At 45.5% G+C, this 20,321-nt stretch overlaps 1 protein-coding gene across 1 annotated transcript in view; it reads right to left on the reverse strand.

Moving 5' to 3' along the window:
- Positions 1–5,511: 5,511 nt before the first annotated feature.
- Positions 5,512–20,321, reverse strand: part of PHLPP1 (PH domain and leucine rich repeat protein phosphatase 1) — a 207,394-nt gene continuing 192,584 nt past the window's right edge. Inside the window, exons 14-17 of the mRNA XM_024754873.1 lie at positions 19,932–20,036; positions 12,254–12,448; positions 9,632–9,860; positions 5,512–7,088 (exon numbers count right to left, since the gene is read on the reverse strand). Of these exons, the coding sequence (XP_024610641.1) occupies positions 5,916–7,088; positions 9,632–9,860; positions 12,254–12,448; positions 19,932–20,036 (1,702 nt within the window). The 3' untranslated portion in view covers positions 5,512–5,915. The remainder of the gene's footprint in view (positions 7,089–9,631; positions 9,861–12,253; positions 12,449–19,931; positions 20,037–20,321) is intronic.

The following is a 20,321-nucleotide window of genomic DNA, read 5'->3' on the forward strand; positions in this document are numbered from 1 at the left end:
CCAGACCAGGGCTTGAACCCATGTTCTCTGCATTGGGAGGCGGATTCTTAACCACTGCGCCACCAGGGATGCCGAGTAGTAGCACCTTTTAAAATGTGCTTTGTTTTTCTTCCTTGTGGGCCTCTCACTGTGCTCCACCAACCCCGGCACTTCTGCACAGAGTGGGGACTCAACTTCTGCCTGTAGATGGTCAACAGTTTATGAAGGAGGTTAGAGAGCCTCCATCTTTGGAAGAAAGAAAATTCTACTCAGCAGAGCAACAGTTTGGATTCTGCCTAGAATTGGGCACTGGGTGAACTCTCGAGATCATTCCTGCCCCACGATGCTCAGACTGGATGGAAATGGACAGGAGAGGCACCACTGTGGTCACACAGGTGGGCTTGGGCTTTCCTGCCCATGGCCCTTTCTTTCCCCAACACTCAGCATCTCATCCCTTAGAACATGTGTTGGTAACAGAAAAGGAGTGAAGACAAAACCCAACACGTTGTAATCGAAGGAATATCACGATGAGATTTTAAATTTGAAAGCTGGAGGACTCAAAAATGTTTACATGAAGGGTATATGCCAATTATATGCAGACAGCATTGAAATACATGCCCAATGAAGTTTCCAGGAAAAAAGTCCTGTGGGTTTACCTGTGAGAGATGGTGGTTTCAGCTCCTGAGGAAAAAGTGTGGGTGATTGTGCTTAGGATAAGCAGGGGTGGGCCACATTTCAATGAACTATCTTTAACCTACTGAAACGCTCTAGGAAAAGGAGTATTTGAGTAGTTCTTAAGATGCATTGTAGACCATCAAACAAACAAAAGACTTTATTTTGCATGCATGATTTATTCCTGGGTTACAGGGCAATTTCTGTTAAGTGGAAAACTGACTTAAGAACCTCCAGATGGGACTTCCCTGGCGGTCCAGTGGTTAAGACTTCACCTTCCAATGCAGGGGGTGCGGGTTCGATCCCTGGTTGGGAAGCTAAGATCCCACATGCTTCGGGGTCAAATAAACCAAACCATAAAACAGAAGCAACATTGTAACAAGTTCAATAGACTTTAAAAATGGTCCACATCAAAAAAAAAAAAAAAAAAAAAAAAAAAGAGCCTCCAAATGTTAACTGCAAAGCAGTTTTCTTAAAGACTCAGAAAGGGAAATGACCTGTACATGAGTTCAGGAAAAGGCAACGGCTGGAGTTGCGCCATTTGGGAAAATGATCTTAGTTGCCATTTCAACTTTCTTCCAATAGATAAGATTAGGAATTAGGGGGAAGTTCAGTTTATTGGAATAAGACCTAAGAAATAGTAATGACTAGAAAGTACTTGAAATTTCAGCCTGAAGCCAGTTTTACTTCCACGGCTTTAGAAGAAGAGAGGAATGACAGTGCGAGAAGTTCTAGTCATAAGCAGACGGGAGAAAGTTCTCCGCGTGTTCTGCCATTCCCCCTCTGAACAGGATAGAACATTGTGTTTCTGATTTAGAAGAAAATGGAAGGACTAATGAACTGGAGCCCAACAAAAGCAGCACTTGTTTATGGGTCCTTAAATTCAGGGCAGGGGACAGCGTGGCTTTCTACTTTACCACACAGCCTGAAAAGTGGAAGGCGGCCTCGGGGACCCCTTGGGCCCTTTCTTCCTGTCAAGGTTCAACCTTAGTCTTCTAGAAGGCAGGGGGCAACATGTAGGGCCTGTAGTCTGCCCTCAACTGGCTGAGACCAAGACCTCAGGAGGTCAGCACAGCCACCGTGGCACCCAAGCCCCGCTGCATTTGTGGTCCTGGGCAGCGGACCCAGAGCTGAGCACACTGGTGGCTCTGGCTGGTGCTTCCTAAACGCGTGGCGTGAATGGACATGGTGGATCGGGTGGGTGTGAGGTTGGCTGTGGAGCTTGCTTCCTATCTCTCACCCAAAGCTTCGTCTGCTAGGTGTAGTTCCTGCTTTGTTACTGATCAGGGCAGTGGATCTGCCAAGCTAAGTCTGAACTTGGTTGCGATTTTGGTAAAGGTGGGGTGAGGGGACAACCTTGAGAGCCATCTTTCAAAGACGCAGCAATAGGAATCAGTTCACAACAGGTGAACAACAATAGGGAAATAAAGTTTGCACAGATCCATTTGCACAAAATGCATTTTGGGGGGATGAACTGAAAGCAAAAGAAATTCAATGGCAAGAAATGAGGAAAACCTATTTTTTCTACCATGACATCATCCCTCCCTCCTGTAACAGTTCCAACAGATGTTTCCTAGGAGTTTTTGGTTTTTTTTCCTCTCTGGGAGTTTTCAACTTAAAGAACTACTTTTTCTGTGTTCCCAATTATTTTCTATCTGACCACCCTTAGTTCTTTACTTACAACAATGACAATACTTCCACTTACATAAGGCTTTACTATCTACAAATTACGTGGTTTGATCACTGGGGAGGAAGGGAGGGCAGATACCACATTGTACAAAAACCCCACACTGTCCAAAAATTCTATTTCCTGACGTGTCCAAGTGAATTCAAAGTGCCTTCTGAGGAGTGTTCGCATGGGAATTGTGCTTTGTCCTCGTTGGGCAGTGCCAGCAATGAGCTGATGTTGTCCTATTAGATCCAAGGCATATTAGGGGGTTTTTATTTATTCTTCCCTACGGGGAATGGAGAATTGGATGTTGGAGACTGACTTCCTCTCTCCCAGGTCGATGCTGTGATTCCGGCTACACATCTTGATATGTCTGCACGTCAGTGTCCCTAATATTTCTCTGACTACTTAATAGTGCTGGAGATTGCTTTCTGTCAGGTGTCTAGGAATGAAAGTAACTGAAACTTTCTTTTGGAAGAGGGGCAGGAGAAAGACCAAGAGTCATGCCCATTTCCACCCAAAATCTAATCTCACCAGCAGGTGGTGCTGTGACAAAAGCAATCTAGAGAAACCAGGTCAGATTGGGAGTCGGGGCTCCTGAGCCTGGCCCTGGTGCCCTCCGGAAAGCCACTATTCCGTGGGCACACACGTGGCAGCCTGTGGCTGATCCAACACCAAGCAACCTCCAGGGCCCTCGGTAGGGAGCTCTGAGTCTATTAGCAAGGCTGCGAGCCCCGTCAGAGCTTCCAGCCTCTTACCCACCCACCCGCCAGCCCTCTCCCAATTCGCTGGCCTTCCCAGCAGGAAGGACAGTGTGGGGCGGGGCTGGGGGATGCCCTTCCCCCTCATGCTCACCCTGGAGATCCCGTGGCTTTGAGGAATCTTCAATTAAGCAGTTCACAGTTTTATAAGCAGTTCTGCATACATTATTAGATGCTTCCTTGCTGAGAAGTCAAAAGAAACTCCTCCTCAGGCAATAACTGGGAGACTCCTAAGCAAGAGCAAGGAGGCCTAGAAGTAGGTCTCCGCGTCTTTAGCCGCTTAACATGTGCTCATCTCTTACTTTTGACCCACATGCCTATTTACCCCAAGCTTCCAAAGGGCAGTTTTGTCCTTTATCTCCATAGTGCCTTATATGCGGCGTGTGCTCAATGTGACTTAATGGTCTAAGAAGCAAGCAAGCGCTGAACTCGCGGCCTTAGGAAAACAGCAGCGCCAAGCCTGTGCCCCTTCTCCCAGTCGGCCACACACGTTAGGACGTGAGCTGAGCCCCCACTTGGGACTTGCTGGTCCCAGCAGCTGTCCCTGGCACAAGCAGTTGCTGTGGGACCCATCGTGGACTCCTCAAATTATTGCTGCCTCTGTTGGCCATGCTCAGGGCAGAAGTGTTGGTGGCTCCTCTGGAAGGGAGCTGCTGTGGAATCGGATTCGCACTGACCATCTGGGCAGGCCCCGCTCCAGGCAACAGGTGAGCCCTGTCCACAGGGGATTTAAGCACCGAGGAGGCCAGAGAGCCAGCCCAGATCTTCTGTAGTGACTATGGCACTGGGGTGAAAACCCAGAGCCTTCCAAGTCTGCTCCGATCCACCTGGAGCAGAGGGACGACAGGGCAGCAAGGTGCTGCTGAGTGGGGCTGGGCGCAGGGACCCTCAGATGGTTTTGTTCCGGCTCTAGAGCAGAGAGCTCTGCCCGGGCTTGGGCAGTCTAGTTCCTTGGTCACTGGGTCCCTTATGGGCTGAGAGGAACTCAATCTCCTTCCACAGCCTTAGTGGTTTTCTAAGTACACAGTGTACAAGTAGCCTGACACGGAATGAAGAACGGACGTCACCAAGACAAGGGGGGGGGTCCTCTGATCTGACCACCCAGCGAGGGGATGGACAGCCCATTACCGAGTCTACAAGAAAGACTAGTTGCCATGTCCTGTCACTGAACCAGCGAGGTACCACTGGAGGGTAGACCTGAAGAAGGAAAACCATTCTACCTGGGAAGCTAGTCCACATGAGACAAGAGAGAAGACCCACAGCATCTCCAAAACATGGTTCACAAGATGCAGGGTCGGCGGGGAGGGGTGGGGCACTAGAGTCTGTAAATGGGGCTAGTAAGTCAGCTAGGAATACGGGATTTCCTAGTGGACCCCACTGCACTGACATTACTTCTGCTAGGGGTAGAGAGCGAGGCAACCAGCTCCGGTGTACATTGTTAATCAACCATACTCCAATTTTTATAAAAAGATCTATTAACATGTTCAGGTGATTGAGGGGGCCTTGAGAGACCTGGAAACCAACTTGGCTTTGTGGGAGTTTTCCAGGGATCTCCTCTATGCAACCTCATCTATTCCCCTTTTACCGTCTACCCTACACAATAACAAGAAGAAATAGAAAGGCTGTAAGACCAGCTACGCGTATTGTTAACCACAGGGTTGATTTCACTACGTTCGTTCAATGTAGGTTAGCCTGTTGGGTATTTTCCCTTAAAAAAAAATCAAAGTCGGAAATATCTGATGACCCCAAAGTTACATGCATTCATTCCAAACCCAAGCTGGGTGGGATCATCTGCAAGACACATCTGGCTCTTGAGACAAAAGCAGATGGGTCCAATACTTGTAAATTTTATATTTATTATAACAAAAATGACATGTTCATTTGTGCATTCTGCTTTAATATAACTCTTGGTATGTAAATGATCTAACTGAATTCTATACAGTCATGCTGATTGTGGCAGCAGTAAGGAACACAATTAAAAAGTATCTACAAAAGAGGCTGGGTGGAAACAGGAGAGGAAGAAAAAGGGTCAGAGGCCCCTCGGGTGCAGGTTCGTTTCCAGTGGCCTAAGGTCCACCTTATTTGAACAGCAATGCTCTCAGCAATGCTCGGGCTGATCATTCAATGAATTAAAAAGGTGGGGGGATGAGGGGGTGTGGGCAGGAAGGTGTGTCAGAGGGGGAGGGGAGGGAAGTCAGTTGTTTAGTCCCTTATGCCAAAACTACAAAACATGTGAAGCATCACTATACAACACTGAGCTATTTACAATAGAAATTTTTCAATCAACTGTTCTCTCAGAGAAAATTAGTGAATCCAGTGACTTAGGTCACCTGACAGAGTAAAGCAACTCCTAGGAGTTAGTCTCCATATTCTACAAATGTCTATCATTTTCAAGACAAAAAAAAAAAAAAAAAAAAAAAAAGAGGCAAAGAAATACAGAATTACAGTATTATTAAATCATTTAGCACTGGCAACCTGCCCTGCCTTCCAGACAAACAAAACAACACAAAGCCACTTTAAAAAGTATTACATTATCATTAACTGTTTCTCTGTAATATATTAAACCTTTTGTTCTTTGTCTTTACACATCTGATATGTTAGGGGAAGAAGTTAACAAATTTAAATCATATTGGTACAGCATCACGAGAAGAAAAGTGGTAATTATTTTAAAAAATGACCAACAGAAGGGGAACCTACAGACTGGCTGCAAAGACAGGCTGGGAAAGCGTCTGGGAGAAGGGCGTGGAGTAAACCCCTGCTTTAACGGGAGCCTGGGAGGCTCTGGCAACTCAGCCTTTGTTGGTTAGTTTATTTTTAAGCAGCACGCGGGTGGGTCATAGCGGTGTGTCACAGCAGTCTGGCAGCTGGTCCCCCGGGCACTGCCGCGGCGGCGGCTGCACGTGGAGCTGTGAGGGCGGCGGCGGCGGTGGTGGCGGCGGCGGCGGCTGCTGGTGTTTCATGATCTCTTTGACCTCCTCCTCCAGCTCTGGGGGAATGATGAACTGATCATCAGGATCCGGCTGAGCCGGGGCTGCAAAATAGCCCCCCGGCTTGCGGAGAGGCGCGTCCGTGGCCACCTCTATCACGTTGTGGCTCCGTTCCTGGGGCGCCACGGAGCCGTTAGCCCTCCGGCGCCCCATGGTCCCCACGGCGGCACAGTCCGCCCTCCGGGGCAGGGCCGGCTCGTCCTCGTTGGCGATGATGACGATGCCCTCGTCGCTGGCCTCGGCCGGCAGCTGCAGCAGGGGCTGCTGCCTCTCCTTCTCCTTGGCGCGGCCACAGTGGATGTCCACCTCCACCTCCACCCGGCTGCCGTTGGTGAAGACGCCCTCGATGGGCTCTTCGTCATCGCTGTCGAGGCCGTTGTCGGAGAAGGCGCTGGAGAAAGTGGCGCTGGACAGCTGGCGCTGGAAGGAGCTAGACGGGCAGGCGGGGTGCAGTGAGCAGCGCGGCTCGCTGGGGCAGGCGGGGCTGCTCTCGCTCAGGGCGCCCGGAGGGGGCTCGTCCGAGGCCGTGGACCCCACCTCGCTGCTCATCTCGGACGTGGAGAGCTCGCTGCTCATCTCCGAGGCCAGGCCGCTGCTGGACGACGGCACGCCCAGCCCGTCGGCGGGCCGCTCCTTGATGACCATGCTGACGGAGGGCGGGAAGGTGCCGGGGCTGGGCGGCGGCACGGGCCCGCCGGCGCCGAGCTCGCAGCAGCAGAAGCTGTCCTCGGGGACGCTGAGCTGCACCACCACGGCGCTGACGCTGTCGCGGCAGCCGTAGCTCTGCGCCAGCGTGCACAGTTTCTTGGCGGCGGCCAGAGCGTCGGGGACGTTGCGCACGGCCCCCACGGCCTCCTCAATGGACAGGCTGTCCCACAGGCCCTTGCTGCCCAGGATGAAGAACTCGTCCTGCGGGGTCAGGGCCACGGACTGCACGTGGGGGCGGGGCACCACGCTGGGGTGCAGGAACGTGTAGCCCAGGATGCGCGTGGACTCGGTCACTCCGTTCACTTTGCCATCCTGGAAGAAGAGGGGTTTCCAAACAGACGTTACCACGGAGCACGCGGGGCGACGTGCGGCTTCCCTGGGGCCTCCTGCCTGGGGGACCACCGGAGCGTGACACGCGGTCCACAGGGGGAGGGGCTGCCCACCCTCCTGAGAGTGGTTCATGTCCACCTGTCATCAGAACCCTGGGGCAGAAGCCCGGGACAGGTAAGAAGCAGGAGGGACAAATGGAAAGTATCTCAGTTACTCCCTTTATTGGGACCCGTCTATCTCCAAAGCAGACCATCATCTGACACAGCAACATGGCTGATTAGCGCCTCCTGGAACCCACGGGGGTCCCGAGAGGAAGAGCCTTGCTGAATGCTCCCGAGGCGCAGCCCCCGAGGCAGGTGCGTTCCAGATAACGCCCGGAATCTTAGGTCACTCCCCAAAGCACATCAACCATCAGGGGCAGTAATGTCTGAAGGTCCAGAAGTGAGGGGAGAGGCACTGTTTTAAACGTAAGAAGGTTAAAAACAATTGGTGGGGAAATCTTGGGGTGACTAGCTGGGTACAACTGATCATGTTTGGAGAGGTAGATGCTTAAGGAGAAGTGCCAGGTCCTACCGCTTCCCTGAACTCACTTCCCTGGCAGCAAATGGAGACGACAAAGTCTCCTGCTTCAGTCCAGCCGAGTTCACGCCACTTAAACCACGAACCAAAGTTTCAGACCACTTGCCAATAAAAAGCCTTTACTCTGAAGCTGGAGGAGAGGAGGGGAGAGAACCCCAGGGTGTACCTGCTCGGTTCTTTATTCTTCAAGTTTGAGGTTCTCGGGTCTAGGACGTGCCTCTACATGCCCCTATTTTTAACACCTTTTCCAGAGGAGGCTCCATTCGGACAACTTTTATGTGTGTCTGGGATGAGGGAATAGTGATGGTCAAACCATCTCCCTCGAAGCAAGTGTTTCTTCCGGAGAATACCCATTCCCTTCCCAACCCTACCACGTTCCTTCATTTGGGAGTACATCCCCCAGCTCCGCAGACAATCCCGCCACGCATACAAGCAGGCAGCACAATTCGAAGTAAAATTACTAAAGCAGGGCTTCAAGCACCATTTTCAACTCTCTTAATTCTCCTAATATATTTGTTCTTCCCCAAAATGTGGAATTTCGGCAAAAATTACTCTCGCTGTTCTGCCCAACCCTTTAAGATCTCACCACATCAGAATCAATGATTTTGTCTGTGTGTGTGTGTTTGGTGGTGGGGGGGCATACCTCAAGGCAGGGAAATTAAAGAAAACCAACGCAGCGATACAGACAAAGCGAGGAAGAGGGAGGCAGAGAAAGCAGGAGAAACCTCTGAAGCACCAACTGTGACGCATTTATGTAGCAGAAATGGTTAATCTTTGCATCGTGTCATGTTGAACATTTGATTCAATACGTTTAATAATTTCATTCAATCCCATCTGAGACTGTCTAGTGTCCATTTTAATCCTCTCTGCTCTTAGAACAAGCAGGGAACTAAAATCTACACGCGGCCTCCTTTGCCAGACCCTCGTGGTGGAGCCCGAGTCTTTATCTTTCTCATGGCCCTTGGTCAAAGTCTACCGGGAGTCACAGTCCTTCTCTACTGAGCTGCAAACGTTCACCACTGCCTACCCGAGCTACACATGCTTCCAGGGGTTTTATCCACAAGACTGGACACCTCCTGGGGGCAGACGTGTGTCTCCGGGGATCACGTCTGTAGCCCACATCACGTTTCAGGTACGCAGCAGGTGAGCCACACTGTAGGATGAGCTAGTGAGTGGAGCACAATTCCTCCAGCCCACTTTGGAAGCTGCGCTACAGGGAATCTTCTGTCACGAAGACTGACATCCGCGTTTCTCAACAGCGGCACTCTTGACATTTTGGGCCAAACCATGCTTTGCTGTGGGGCTGTAGGGTGCTTAGCAGCATCCCTGGCTTCTACCTGCTGCATGCCCCAAGCGTTTCTGTTGTGACAACAACAATGTCCTCGGACGTTAGCAAGTGTCCTGTGGGGGGGAGATGGCCCCTGGCTGAGAACCGCTCACTGCCTTACTCAAGTGGAGCAGATGGCATGAACCAAAGTAACTCCTCCTTACATGTACGCCGATGCGCACACGCGACTCGTAAGACAGGACAGACACACGGCTATGCCCACTTTACGGAGGACGAGTCTGAGGCTTCAAGGTTTCAAGGTCGTAGCCCGCAAGCTGCAGATCTAGGACAGGAGGACCAGCGGCGTGACTTCAGGGCTGGAGGCTTCAGCCCCCCGCCGAAGCGCCTCCGAAGAGCGGCTGTGAGGATGAGACGGTACCGTGGCACAGCCCTCGATGCAGAGAGGCCGTCGATAACTATTTTATTACTCTGTATATTGTAATGTCTCCAGACACATCACACGCAGAGTTTGCTCTGTGCTACTCCGGATGTGGAATTTTAATTTTAAACCAACTGCAATGTTTAAAGAACGTCCTTTGGTGGGAAAAGCTGTCTGGCTGATTCTGCCACGATCCTGGCCCCGTCCTCCCCCGTCCTGAGGAAAATCCCTCTTCCTTACCTCTGTGATAATGGCCTTGTGCCGTTTGATTCTCTTCAGTTCTTCCTCACAGCTCATAACGTATGACCTGGCCAGAGGCAGCGGCTTCCCGTCCCGACACAGAACCGTTTGGCACTTGCCTACATTAGCAGAGGTCAAGGTGAAGGGTCCTCCTGGGTCCACAGGGTCATGCTTGATATGACAAAGGACAGCAGCACCTCCAAGTTTCTGCCCAGCAGTTCCAAGCTTCCTGGAAAACGGAGAGACGGGGTAAAAACCCACACACGCCTGTCACATGTAGTTTTGCCAGACTGTACCCCTGGACGGGGCTAGGAGGAAAAACAGAACTTGGGGCTCCACCAGGCCTCTTTCACCAAAGCAGGCACTGCTCAACTCAGGAAAAGAGCCTGTGGAATCTGACACACACATACACACACACACACACACACATGGAGAGGTGTCTGCTCACAACTGGGGCAGGTGTCACTTCACCACGGAAGACCCAAGGAGCTGCTGTGGAATCAAGGAGCCCTTATCCTGCTGCATCCAGCCTGCCACTCCCGAATCGGCGTGCCCGAAAGACAGGGGGAATGACCGCTTCTTTCTTCATCCCCCTCTCTAAATCCCCTCTGCTCCCGAGAGAGGACAGCCGGACTGACCACTTAACAGGAGCAGGTGTAAACACACTACACCCACTGACACTTCAGAATTACCTGACCACCCTCTCTCTTTATTAGGATGTTTGGGGGGACATGCTTTCAAGTACTGGACCATTCATGTTCTTGTCCTATACAGTGCAGACTTTCTAGATGAGTGATGTCTATTCTAGAATATTCACAGAAAGGACATTCTAGTAATGAAGCTCCGAAGTGCTTTTATTCACCATCAGTCCATACACGTATTGAATACACAAGACACCTGCAAGTTCTAACAATCAGAAGGAGGTGAGAACTCTTATCAGAGGCCCCACAGACGGCAGTGCCTCCCAGACGGATCCTGAGTAGACGGACCCCTGTTTACAAGGGCAGAGACCCTGTCTAGCTTAGGCAAGGGGCACCACTAGCGATGGAAACCAGGGCTGCCTGTTCATATAACTTAGGATGTCAGGCACAGAGAACACACAGTTCTCCTGAGGGCTGAAAAGATCACCACACACCCCATATCCTGTTAACCAATAGGGAAAATAAGAGGCAAGCAAATGACCTAGAGATGGGCTGACACCCTGGATCTCCAAACTCCAACTTCTGCACATCTACGACCAGACCGGACTTTAGGCCCTGCCAAGGCAGCACTGCTTTCCTCCTGTCAAAGGCACAATGATTTCTCCCGGCAAAGCCAGAATTAGGATGGTATTTGTGAGGAGTACAGCTAGTAATCAGAGTTTGAGGTTCTTAATTCTTATCCAGTGTTTGGGGGTCTATAAAAAGCAGACCGCTTAGGAGTGTGTGAAGGGTGTGTGTGTGTGTTATGTGTGTCTGTATGTATGAAATGTGTTTGCTTTTTTCCTAAAAGAAGATGGTGGTCAAAACAGAAAAGTAGAGAGATGTGTAGATAGATGTCCCTGTCTTATACCTTATGGCATTAAGGTATTTAGAACAATGACTGGTATATATTAAGGGCTCACTAAATATTAGTTATCAGTGTCAGTTATTAACTGCACATGCCCACTGAGAATCTGAAAGACAGGTGAGTCGAGCAGCAAAGAACCCCACTGGGCTTGCCTCTACTGAGCTCTTCAAGAGTATTCATGACTTAGGGGAACTTTCAAGGCTTCTCTGGACCAGCATTCCTTAGCAGACACTTTTTCTACTCCTGTTGCAAAGATACTTCCTCTGGCAGATTATCAAGGCAGGGAAAAGGGAGAGAAAGAGAAAAGATAGTCATTGTTCCCATGACCTTTAGAGCACTCTCCACTTCCTGGTCCCACAAGAGCAAGTGTCTGCAGTACAATATTAATAGGCAGTTCCTTTACAACCTACAAAGCCTTTAAAGCGGCAAAAGAGCGAGCAACTCTTCGAATGTGGGGATGCTCATAACACGCAGCCCTCAGAGTTAGAAACAACATTCCACAGTGACCAGAAGCTCCAGGGAATGGCCTAGGATTCTACTAGTAACACTGTCTGAACATTTAATGAAGGGGGAAAAACAATATATGAAGAATGATTTAACTCCTGGCCTAAAATTTGACCATCTCAAGTTCTCAAAGGTTGGCACTTCCCGAATCAGTGACAGTGTTCCATAAGGGGGAACAAACCGAGATGGAAATAGTCCATTGCAAAGAGCAATCCACACGCCAGAAGGTCTAAAGAGCGTCTGGCGCTCACATGATTTGGGGTGAGGGGAGTGTGTCGTAAACAATCTGGTGAAAATCTGGAATCACGACAGGCCTGTGAGACCAGTTCTAGGAGAAACTGAATTCCTGTCACTGACTCGGCCTCCAACGAAGTCGTCTGAACATCAGTGTGTCTCAAACGGAACACAGTCCAGCCCTGATACTTGGGCAAAACCAAATCGCCTGAATGCATCTTGAATAACGCATGTTCAACGATAGGCTTTGAGATTACTGGACACCTGTTTTTCTAACCAGATGGCAAACACTCAAAGAAGAGCAAGAAAACACAGGGCAGGTGCTCTAAGTTTTACCTTTGCATAACAATGAACGTATTGACCATGTATTCTTCTTCGTTTTTTGTTTTCTGCAGCTCTTCTGCCAAAATGTCACTCATGGTACACTGGAGAAGGTAGGGCACCTCCACGTTCCGGTCTCCATCAAATACACCATACAGGGCCTCCCGGTTGTCACGGAAGTTATTCACCGACAGGGCTGCAACACACAACCTGCAAAGCAAGAATGCTTTTGTGCTAAGTTGACTCATCTTTCCTTCTCCATGCCCAACCCAGCTGTGTATTTTTCAGATTTGCTTAATCCAGTCTTCTCTCTTTCTTCATGACTCCACATAGATTAAGAATAGGTAAACTAACCCCAGCTAATTTATATCACTAATTTCTGTGAGTGAAGAAAAATGATAAGCACATATTTATGCTTCATGGCTTTCCCCCACTCTTCTGATGATTTTATTTTTAAATGGTAGTGAAAGAAAGACAGTAGGAGGCATGGGAAATAACACCAGATTATGAATGCATATGTTCACATTCATTCACAAAACATTTATCAAGGAGAACTTCCACATGGAGCAAAAATGGAGTAACAACTAAAACACTAGGAAAAGTACAGGAAAAGTATATACTGATGGGAGGAGAGCTGCACAGGGCGCTCTAGAGGCCTGCAGAGTCTCTCCACTTAATCAGAATGTTTCCAAGTAATGTAACTGTGTCCCATAAATTGTCTAAAATGAATAAAAGACTAGGAGAAAAATTAAAAGCCAGGGCATCATTAAGTGGTGAGATGACTTTAAGCAGCCCATCACATGGGGGATTGGAGTCTTCAAAAGAGAAGAGAGACAGACAGAAAAAAGTTTTGAGGAATCAATGGATGGAAATATTTCAAATCTGATGAAAACTATAACCTACAGATACAAGAAGCTCAACAAACAGTAAGTAAAACAAGAAAAAAACCTTAACTGAGGCACATCAAAATCAAATTGCTGAAAGCCAGGGATAAAGGTGGGGTTTGGGGAGTAGAGAACAACGTATCCTACAGAGGAACAAAGGACGAATGACAGCAGAGTTCTCATCAGAAACAATGCAGCAGACAGCGGAGCCACATCTTTAAGGTACTGATAGGAAGAAACTGTCAACCTGGATTTCTAAACCAGTGAGAACAGCTTTCAAAAGTAAAGGTGCAAAAAAGACATTTTCAGACGCACAAATAAAAGACAACCACTAGAAGAAATGTAAAAAGGACTACATGAAACAGAAGAAAATGATACTACCAGATGGAAATCTGGATAAAAGAATGAAGTGTATTGGAAATGACAAATACGTGAGTAAATATAAACATTTTCTTATTTTAAAAATCACTTTAGAACAGTAGTTCTCAATGGGGGAAATTTTGCCCCCAGGAGACATTTTGGCTTGTAAGGACTGGGAGTGGTGGTGATATTGACATTTACTGGGTACAGGCCAGGGGTGCTGCTTAATATCCTACAATGCACAGAACACCCCCTCCTTGCCCCACAACAACAAAGAATCATCTGGCTCAAAATGTCAATAATACTGAAGTGGAGAAACACTACTTTAGAATAACTGTTTAAAGTAAAAATTATAACAGTGTATTCTGGGGTTTATAACAAAAGTAGAAGTAAAACATATGACAACAAGAGCAGAAAGACTAGGAGAGGGGAAATGGAAGTACACAATGTAAGGTTCTTATAATATATGTGAATTGATATATTACTTGAAGGTAAACTGTAATTAATAAGGTAAAGGTTATGCTATAAACCCTAAACAAACCACACACACACAAGTAGCACTAATAAGAATAAAGGAGATAAAAATGGAATAAGAAATATTCAATCCAAAAGAATGAAGAAAAAGAGAAAGAGAGAATCAAGAACAGATGAGACAAGCAGAAAACAAATACTAGTAAATAGGCAGATTCAAACCTAACCATATCAATAATTTCATTAAATATAAAAATGGTCTAAACGCCACCCAAAAAGACAGAAAGTCAGATTATATAAAAAAGCAAGATTTAACTAAATACTGCCTGTAAGAAATACACTTAAAATATAAAGAGACAGGGGCTTCCCTGGTGGCACAGTGGTTAAGAATCTGCCTGCCAATGCATCTGCCTGCCAATGCAGGGGACACGGGTTCGATCCCTGGTCTGGGAAGATCCCACATGCCGTGGGGCAACTAAGCCCATGCGCCACAACTACTAAGCCTGCGCTCTAGAGCCCGAGCTCTGCAACAAGAGAAGCCACTGCAATGAGAGACCCACACACCGCAACAAAGAGTAGCCCCTGCTCGCTGCAACTAGAGAAAGCCCATGCAGCAATGGAGACACAACACAGCCTAAATAAATAAATAAATAAACAAATAAATAAATGAAATACACTTAATAAAAAAAAAAATCTAGATTTATTTAAAAAATAAAATAAATAAAGAGACAAACAGCTTAAAAGCAAAAGGATAAAAAATGATATACAGTGGACCCTTGAACAATATGGGTTTAAGCTGTGTAGGTCCACTTATATGCTGACTTTTTTCCTCTAAATACTACTACAGTACTACACAATCTGTGGTTGGTTAAATCTGCGGGTGTGGAACCTCGGATAAAAAGGGCTGAATGTAAAGTTACACGTGGATTTTTGACTGTGTTTTTTGACCCCCGTGTTGTTCAAGGGTCGACTATACTATGCTAAATACTAATCAAAAGAAAGCTGGAATAGCTACATTAATATCAGACAAAATATATTTCAGCACAAAGAATGTTACAGAAACAAAGATAACAGATATTATCATTTCATAATGTTAAAGGGGTCAGTTCGTCACAATGCTATAACATTCTGAATGTTTATGCACCTAATAACAGAGCTTGGAAATACATGAAACAAAAACTGAGAGAACTACAAGGAGAAACAGATAAAACTAGAGTTATAGTCTCTCAGTCACTGATGGAAAAGTAGACAGAAAATCAGCAAGGATATTTAAGACTTGAACAACATTATCAACCAACTTGATCTAAACGATACCCTACCCGAGATTTTTTCCAAATGCACACAGAGTATTTACCAAGATAAACCATATTCTGGTCCAGAAGATGTCTCAGTAAGTTTAAAGGATTCAACTGATTCAGAGTATGTCCTCTAACCATATTGGAAAAATTGCTTAGAAGGAAGTTTATAGCTCTAAATGCATAGAATATTAATACCTTAAGCCCAAATCAATGACCTAAACTTCTACCTTAAGAAGCTAGAAGATTAAGAACAAAACAAACCCAAAGCGAGCAGAAAGGAAATAATAAAAATAAAAGCAGAAGTCAATGAAATAGAAAACAGAAAAACAACAGAAAAATCAATGAAACCAAAAGCTGGTTCTTTGAGAATATTAATAAAACTGATAAACCTCAAACCAATTTGATCAGGATAAACAGACAAATGACAAATATATTAGGAATGAGAGAGGGGAGAGACATCACTACAGATCCTGTAGACATTAAAAGGAGAATAATGGAATATTATGATCAAGTTTATGCCAATAAATTTGAATACTAGATGAAAATGCATAAATTCTCTGAAAGACATAAATTACCAAAGTTCATTCAAGAAGAAAGAGATAATCCTATATTAAAGAAATTGTATGTCTAGTTATAAACCAAAGAAAATTCCAGGCCCAGATGGGATTTATTAGTAAATGCTACCAAACATTTAAGGAAGAAATAATATAAATTCCAAACTCTTCCAGAAAACTGAAGAAGAGGAAATACTCCTCAACTCATTCTATGAGGCCAGCATCACCCTGATACCAAAACCAGACATAGACACCACAAGAAAAGAAAACTACAGGCTAATCTGTGAATACAGACATCATGACCACAGGGAATTTTTCCTGAAAATGCAAGGCTGATTCGACGTTTTAAAATCAATGTAATTCACTACATCAACAGACTAAGAAATAAAAAATATGATCATCTCAACTGATGCAGAAAAAGCCTATGACAAAATCTGATACACATTATAAAAACTCTTAGCAAACTAGGAATAGAAGGGAATTTTCTAACTTGATAAAGGAAGTCTACAAAAACACCTTTAACATCATATTTAATTGTGAAAGATTACATTCTCACCAAAGGAGATATAGGTATAGATGAGAAGCATGTGAAAAGATGATCAACAATCATTAGTCACTAGCGAAATAAACATTAAAACTGCAATGAAATATCACTATTGGAATGACCAAAACCACTACCACCACTGCCACCACCTGATCTTACAGGTACTGGTGAGAACGTGGAGCAATGAAAAGTCTCATTCGTTGCTGCTGGGAATGCAAAATGGTGCAGCCACTTTGGGAAACATTCTGGCAGTTTCTTATAAAATCAAATATATACTTGTCGTAACGACTCAGCAATCCTTCTCATAGGTATCCGCCCAAGAGAAATGACATTTGTTCACCCAAAAACCTGTATGCAGGTTTATGTGTTTATGGGATTTTTATTTGTATTTGCTAAAAAATAGAAACAATCTAAATGATTTATCCTTCAAGTTGCGTATGGATAAACAAACCGTAACATATTCATGCAATGGAATAATACTCTGCAGTAACAAGGAACAAATTGCTAACACATGCAACACACAAATAAACCTAAAATGCATGATGCTAAGTGAAAGAAGCTAGACTGAGAAGGCTATACACTGCATACTTCCATTTACATGACGTTCTAGAAAAGGCAAAACGAATGGAATAAAAGCAGATCAGGAGTTGCCAGGGGCTGGGAGGGGGGAGAAGAAATTGCAACAGAGGAGCAAGGAGGAATTTTGAGGAACTGTTCTATAATTTGATTATAATGGTGATTACACAATCACCATCACCAAGCAGAGCTCGGGCTCTTTCATCAAAACTTGCAGAGCTGTACACTAAACAGGGTGAATGTTGTTGAATATAAATTATACCTTCTTACTGTACATAAATTAATGAAAAGAAGAAAGTTATTAAGCACCTAATATGTATCATGGCTAGGTAACAGCGGTATGAACCTGAAAATATAATTCCTGATCTTAAGGAGTTTGGGGATAAATAACAATAGCAATATCCATTATCATTAATGATAATAACAACTAAATTTAAATAGTTTACTATATGGCACATGTTATTCTAAGTTCTTCACATATGTAATCAGTGGACCCTCACAATAACCCTATAAGGACAAGTAGTATTTTTGATGAGGAAAGTAAGCTAAAGAGAGATTGAGTAACTGCTCAAGGTCACATAGCAAAAAAGTATAGAGCCCAGATTCAAAGCTAGGAAATCTGGCTCTTACCTCAGTACTTTGAAATTCTTTTTTTTTTTTTTTTTGCGGTACGCGGGCCTCTCACTGTTGTGGCCTCTCCCGTTGCTGAGCACAGGCTCCGGACACGCAGGCCCAGCGGCCACGGCTCACGGGCCCAGCCGCTCTGCGACATGTGGGATCTTCCCGGACCGGGGCACGAACCTGTGTCCCCTGCATTGGCAGGCGGACTCTCAACCACTGTGCCACCAGGGAAGCCCAGTACTTTGAAATTCTTGCCTCCATTTATTAAAGAAAAAAAAGTTATCCCTAGTTATATGACAATTAGTGGCAAAGTAAAATTTAATTATATAATAGTAAATCATCTTATAATTCTGTCTTCTTCTGTAAGCTCCCCTTGCTAGAAAGAATGGTGCAGGAGGTATGAAAAAAATAATGTGTTTTAAAAGTACAGTAGTGATTTTCTTTTCTGCTGAAGCTTCCTGTTTGTTTTTTAGTCTGAGGAAGAACCTAAATTATAGGATTGCAGCTCCCTGCTTGGATTTTCCCAAAGGATCTGAAATGACCTGATAGGGAGGCAACACAGCACCAGTACCCATAGGGGAAAGTGGGAGGGAGAAGAGAATAGATGTCTATTGAGATTTGGGGGCAGGGACAACTGCAGTTCTCTCCTTCCTTCAAAGCAGCAAGCTCCTTGCTTATATATCTACTTTATCCACAATTCAAAAAGAAAACTCTTGAGAAACTTCTGCTGGCAAAACCAAAGGGTAAAAAAGCAAGGGAAAATAAAGTGAGGGCCAGGGATGGCATGGGACTTCTGAGGTGCTGGTAATGTTCTATTTTTCGATCTAGGTGCTGGTTCACTTAAGGACAATCCATAGAGTTGTATGCTTATCGTTTATCTTACACTTCGATATAGCAAAAATTTTTTTTAAGAAGGAATTGTGGAAAAGGGAATTATGTAGGAAAAAATACCTAACTGGTCACTGCTTCATTAATATATATGAGTAGATAATACATTTTAATATCCAGAGAGGTTTAAAAACCAATCTTGGATTTCACATCAGTGTTCTGGAATTAGAGAGCAGTTTCACATACTGGTGTTTATAAGACAGAAGATCTTTTGATCTAAAAAAAGAAAGCTCTCTAGGAAGGAACTTTGACTGCTCCAAAGAATGTATAGTTTCTTCCTCTCTCCCCAAAATATAACGATATACAGTGCAAAGTACATCGAAATAAGCAGTCAGAGCCCAGACACAACTGGTTGTTCTGCCTTTTTGCGGGGGGGGGTGCAAATGGAACAGAGATGTTGAAATGGGGGCTACGTCTTCTCTAATACGCCAAAGCACACTCTCAGGGAAAGAGGACAGGATCAGCGCGTCAGATGCATGGTGCGAGCTCATTCTGTTTTCTGACCCAAGGAAAAGCAGTCGGCATGGCAACCACAATTCCACCTTTTATTTTCCATGACGGGTATTCAAGCTAGCCGGTGGTTCTCAGTCCTGGATGCACATTAGAATCACCTGGGGGAGATGTTAAAGCATTCTGATTTAACAGGCCTAGGCTGGAAAATGTTCTTTAAGGTTCCTCACCTGACTGATTCTAAGGTGCACCCAGGGTTGAACGCTGTTAGCTATTATGGGATCATCCTCCACTTCCTGTTCTTCCCCTGCTCTCAATATTTTGTGTTCTTATACCTTAGCTAATTAAATTATGACCATTCTAATTTATAGGATCCTTTGCTTTTCTAGTACTGATTATCAGCACCCCTTCATAAAAAGCAAGCAAGCCGGAAGAGCTGGATTACAATTCTCAAGAAACCAACATCTGCATCGGAGACAGGGAGGGTTGGTGAAAATAGGGAAGAGAAAGAAATTAAGATGCACAAGACCTGATGGCAAGACAAGCAGCTGACATTACAGGGAATGGACATCAAATTCCTGACAAGCTAATTTAGACTGTAAAAAACAGCTCCACAGAAACAGTGACTGTCAATAACATAAGGGATCTCGAATATGGACAATCAAGGCTACTTCTACTCCTTTAATACTATCCCTGTTTTGCTTGGTAAACAGGCTTCAGAGAAAGATAAAGGGGCTTTTCAAAAGAGCAGGGATGCATTTCAATACTTATGCCTTCTCCAAACACTGGAGTCTCACATAGATATAATGTGTCAGTTATGCCGTATCCTAGCAACATCCTCACAAAGAGAGAGTGTGTGGTGCAGAAGCAGGGCTTAGCCTAACATTCCAGCCTAAGTCATGAGGTGGCCTCACTCTGGGGAAACAGACTGAAATAAATGTGACACGGGGAAAGTGTGTGCTAGCACTGGGCTTCTACTCCACTAAAGCAGGGAGGCAGGGGGGCGGGCAGGTGGCGGTTCTCACTCCAAAGTTTCACCCCACTTACTTGTTTTTCACCCCTGAAGCTTCGGTATAGCCATGGCTCCATACAGCTGGGGCTCCAGATGCATCGCCTCCCGAAGGTTGATCAATCTTGAAACAGCGGATATTACTAACCAGAGAAACAGAGGGGCCAGGAATCATTAAAACAGAACATGTGCAAATTGCTACTTTTACTGAGAAATGAAAAACACCTAAGCACTCTGTACTTACCATTTGTGTTTAATGTGTCTGAAATATTTATCAGCAACAAGAACTAGCTACTCATCATAATGAAAACAAAGGGGCATATACACAGAGCATGAAAATTAGTTTTATCGGCATCAAATGTCGGTTAATAGGCACTTTCTCACACACACACACACACACACACACACACACACACACACACACACAC

Source organism: Neophocaena asiaeorientalis, unplaced genomic scaffold (assembly GCF_003031525.2).
Source record: "Neophocaena asiaeorientalis asiaeorientalis breed wild unplaced genomic scaffold, Neophocaena_asiaeorientalis_V1.1 scaffold124, whole genome shotgun sequence".
NCBI classification, from domain to species: Eukaryota; Metazoa; Chordata; class Mammalia; order Artiodactyla; family Phocoenidae; genus Neophocaena; species Neophocaena asiaeorientalis.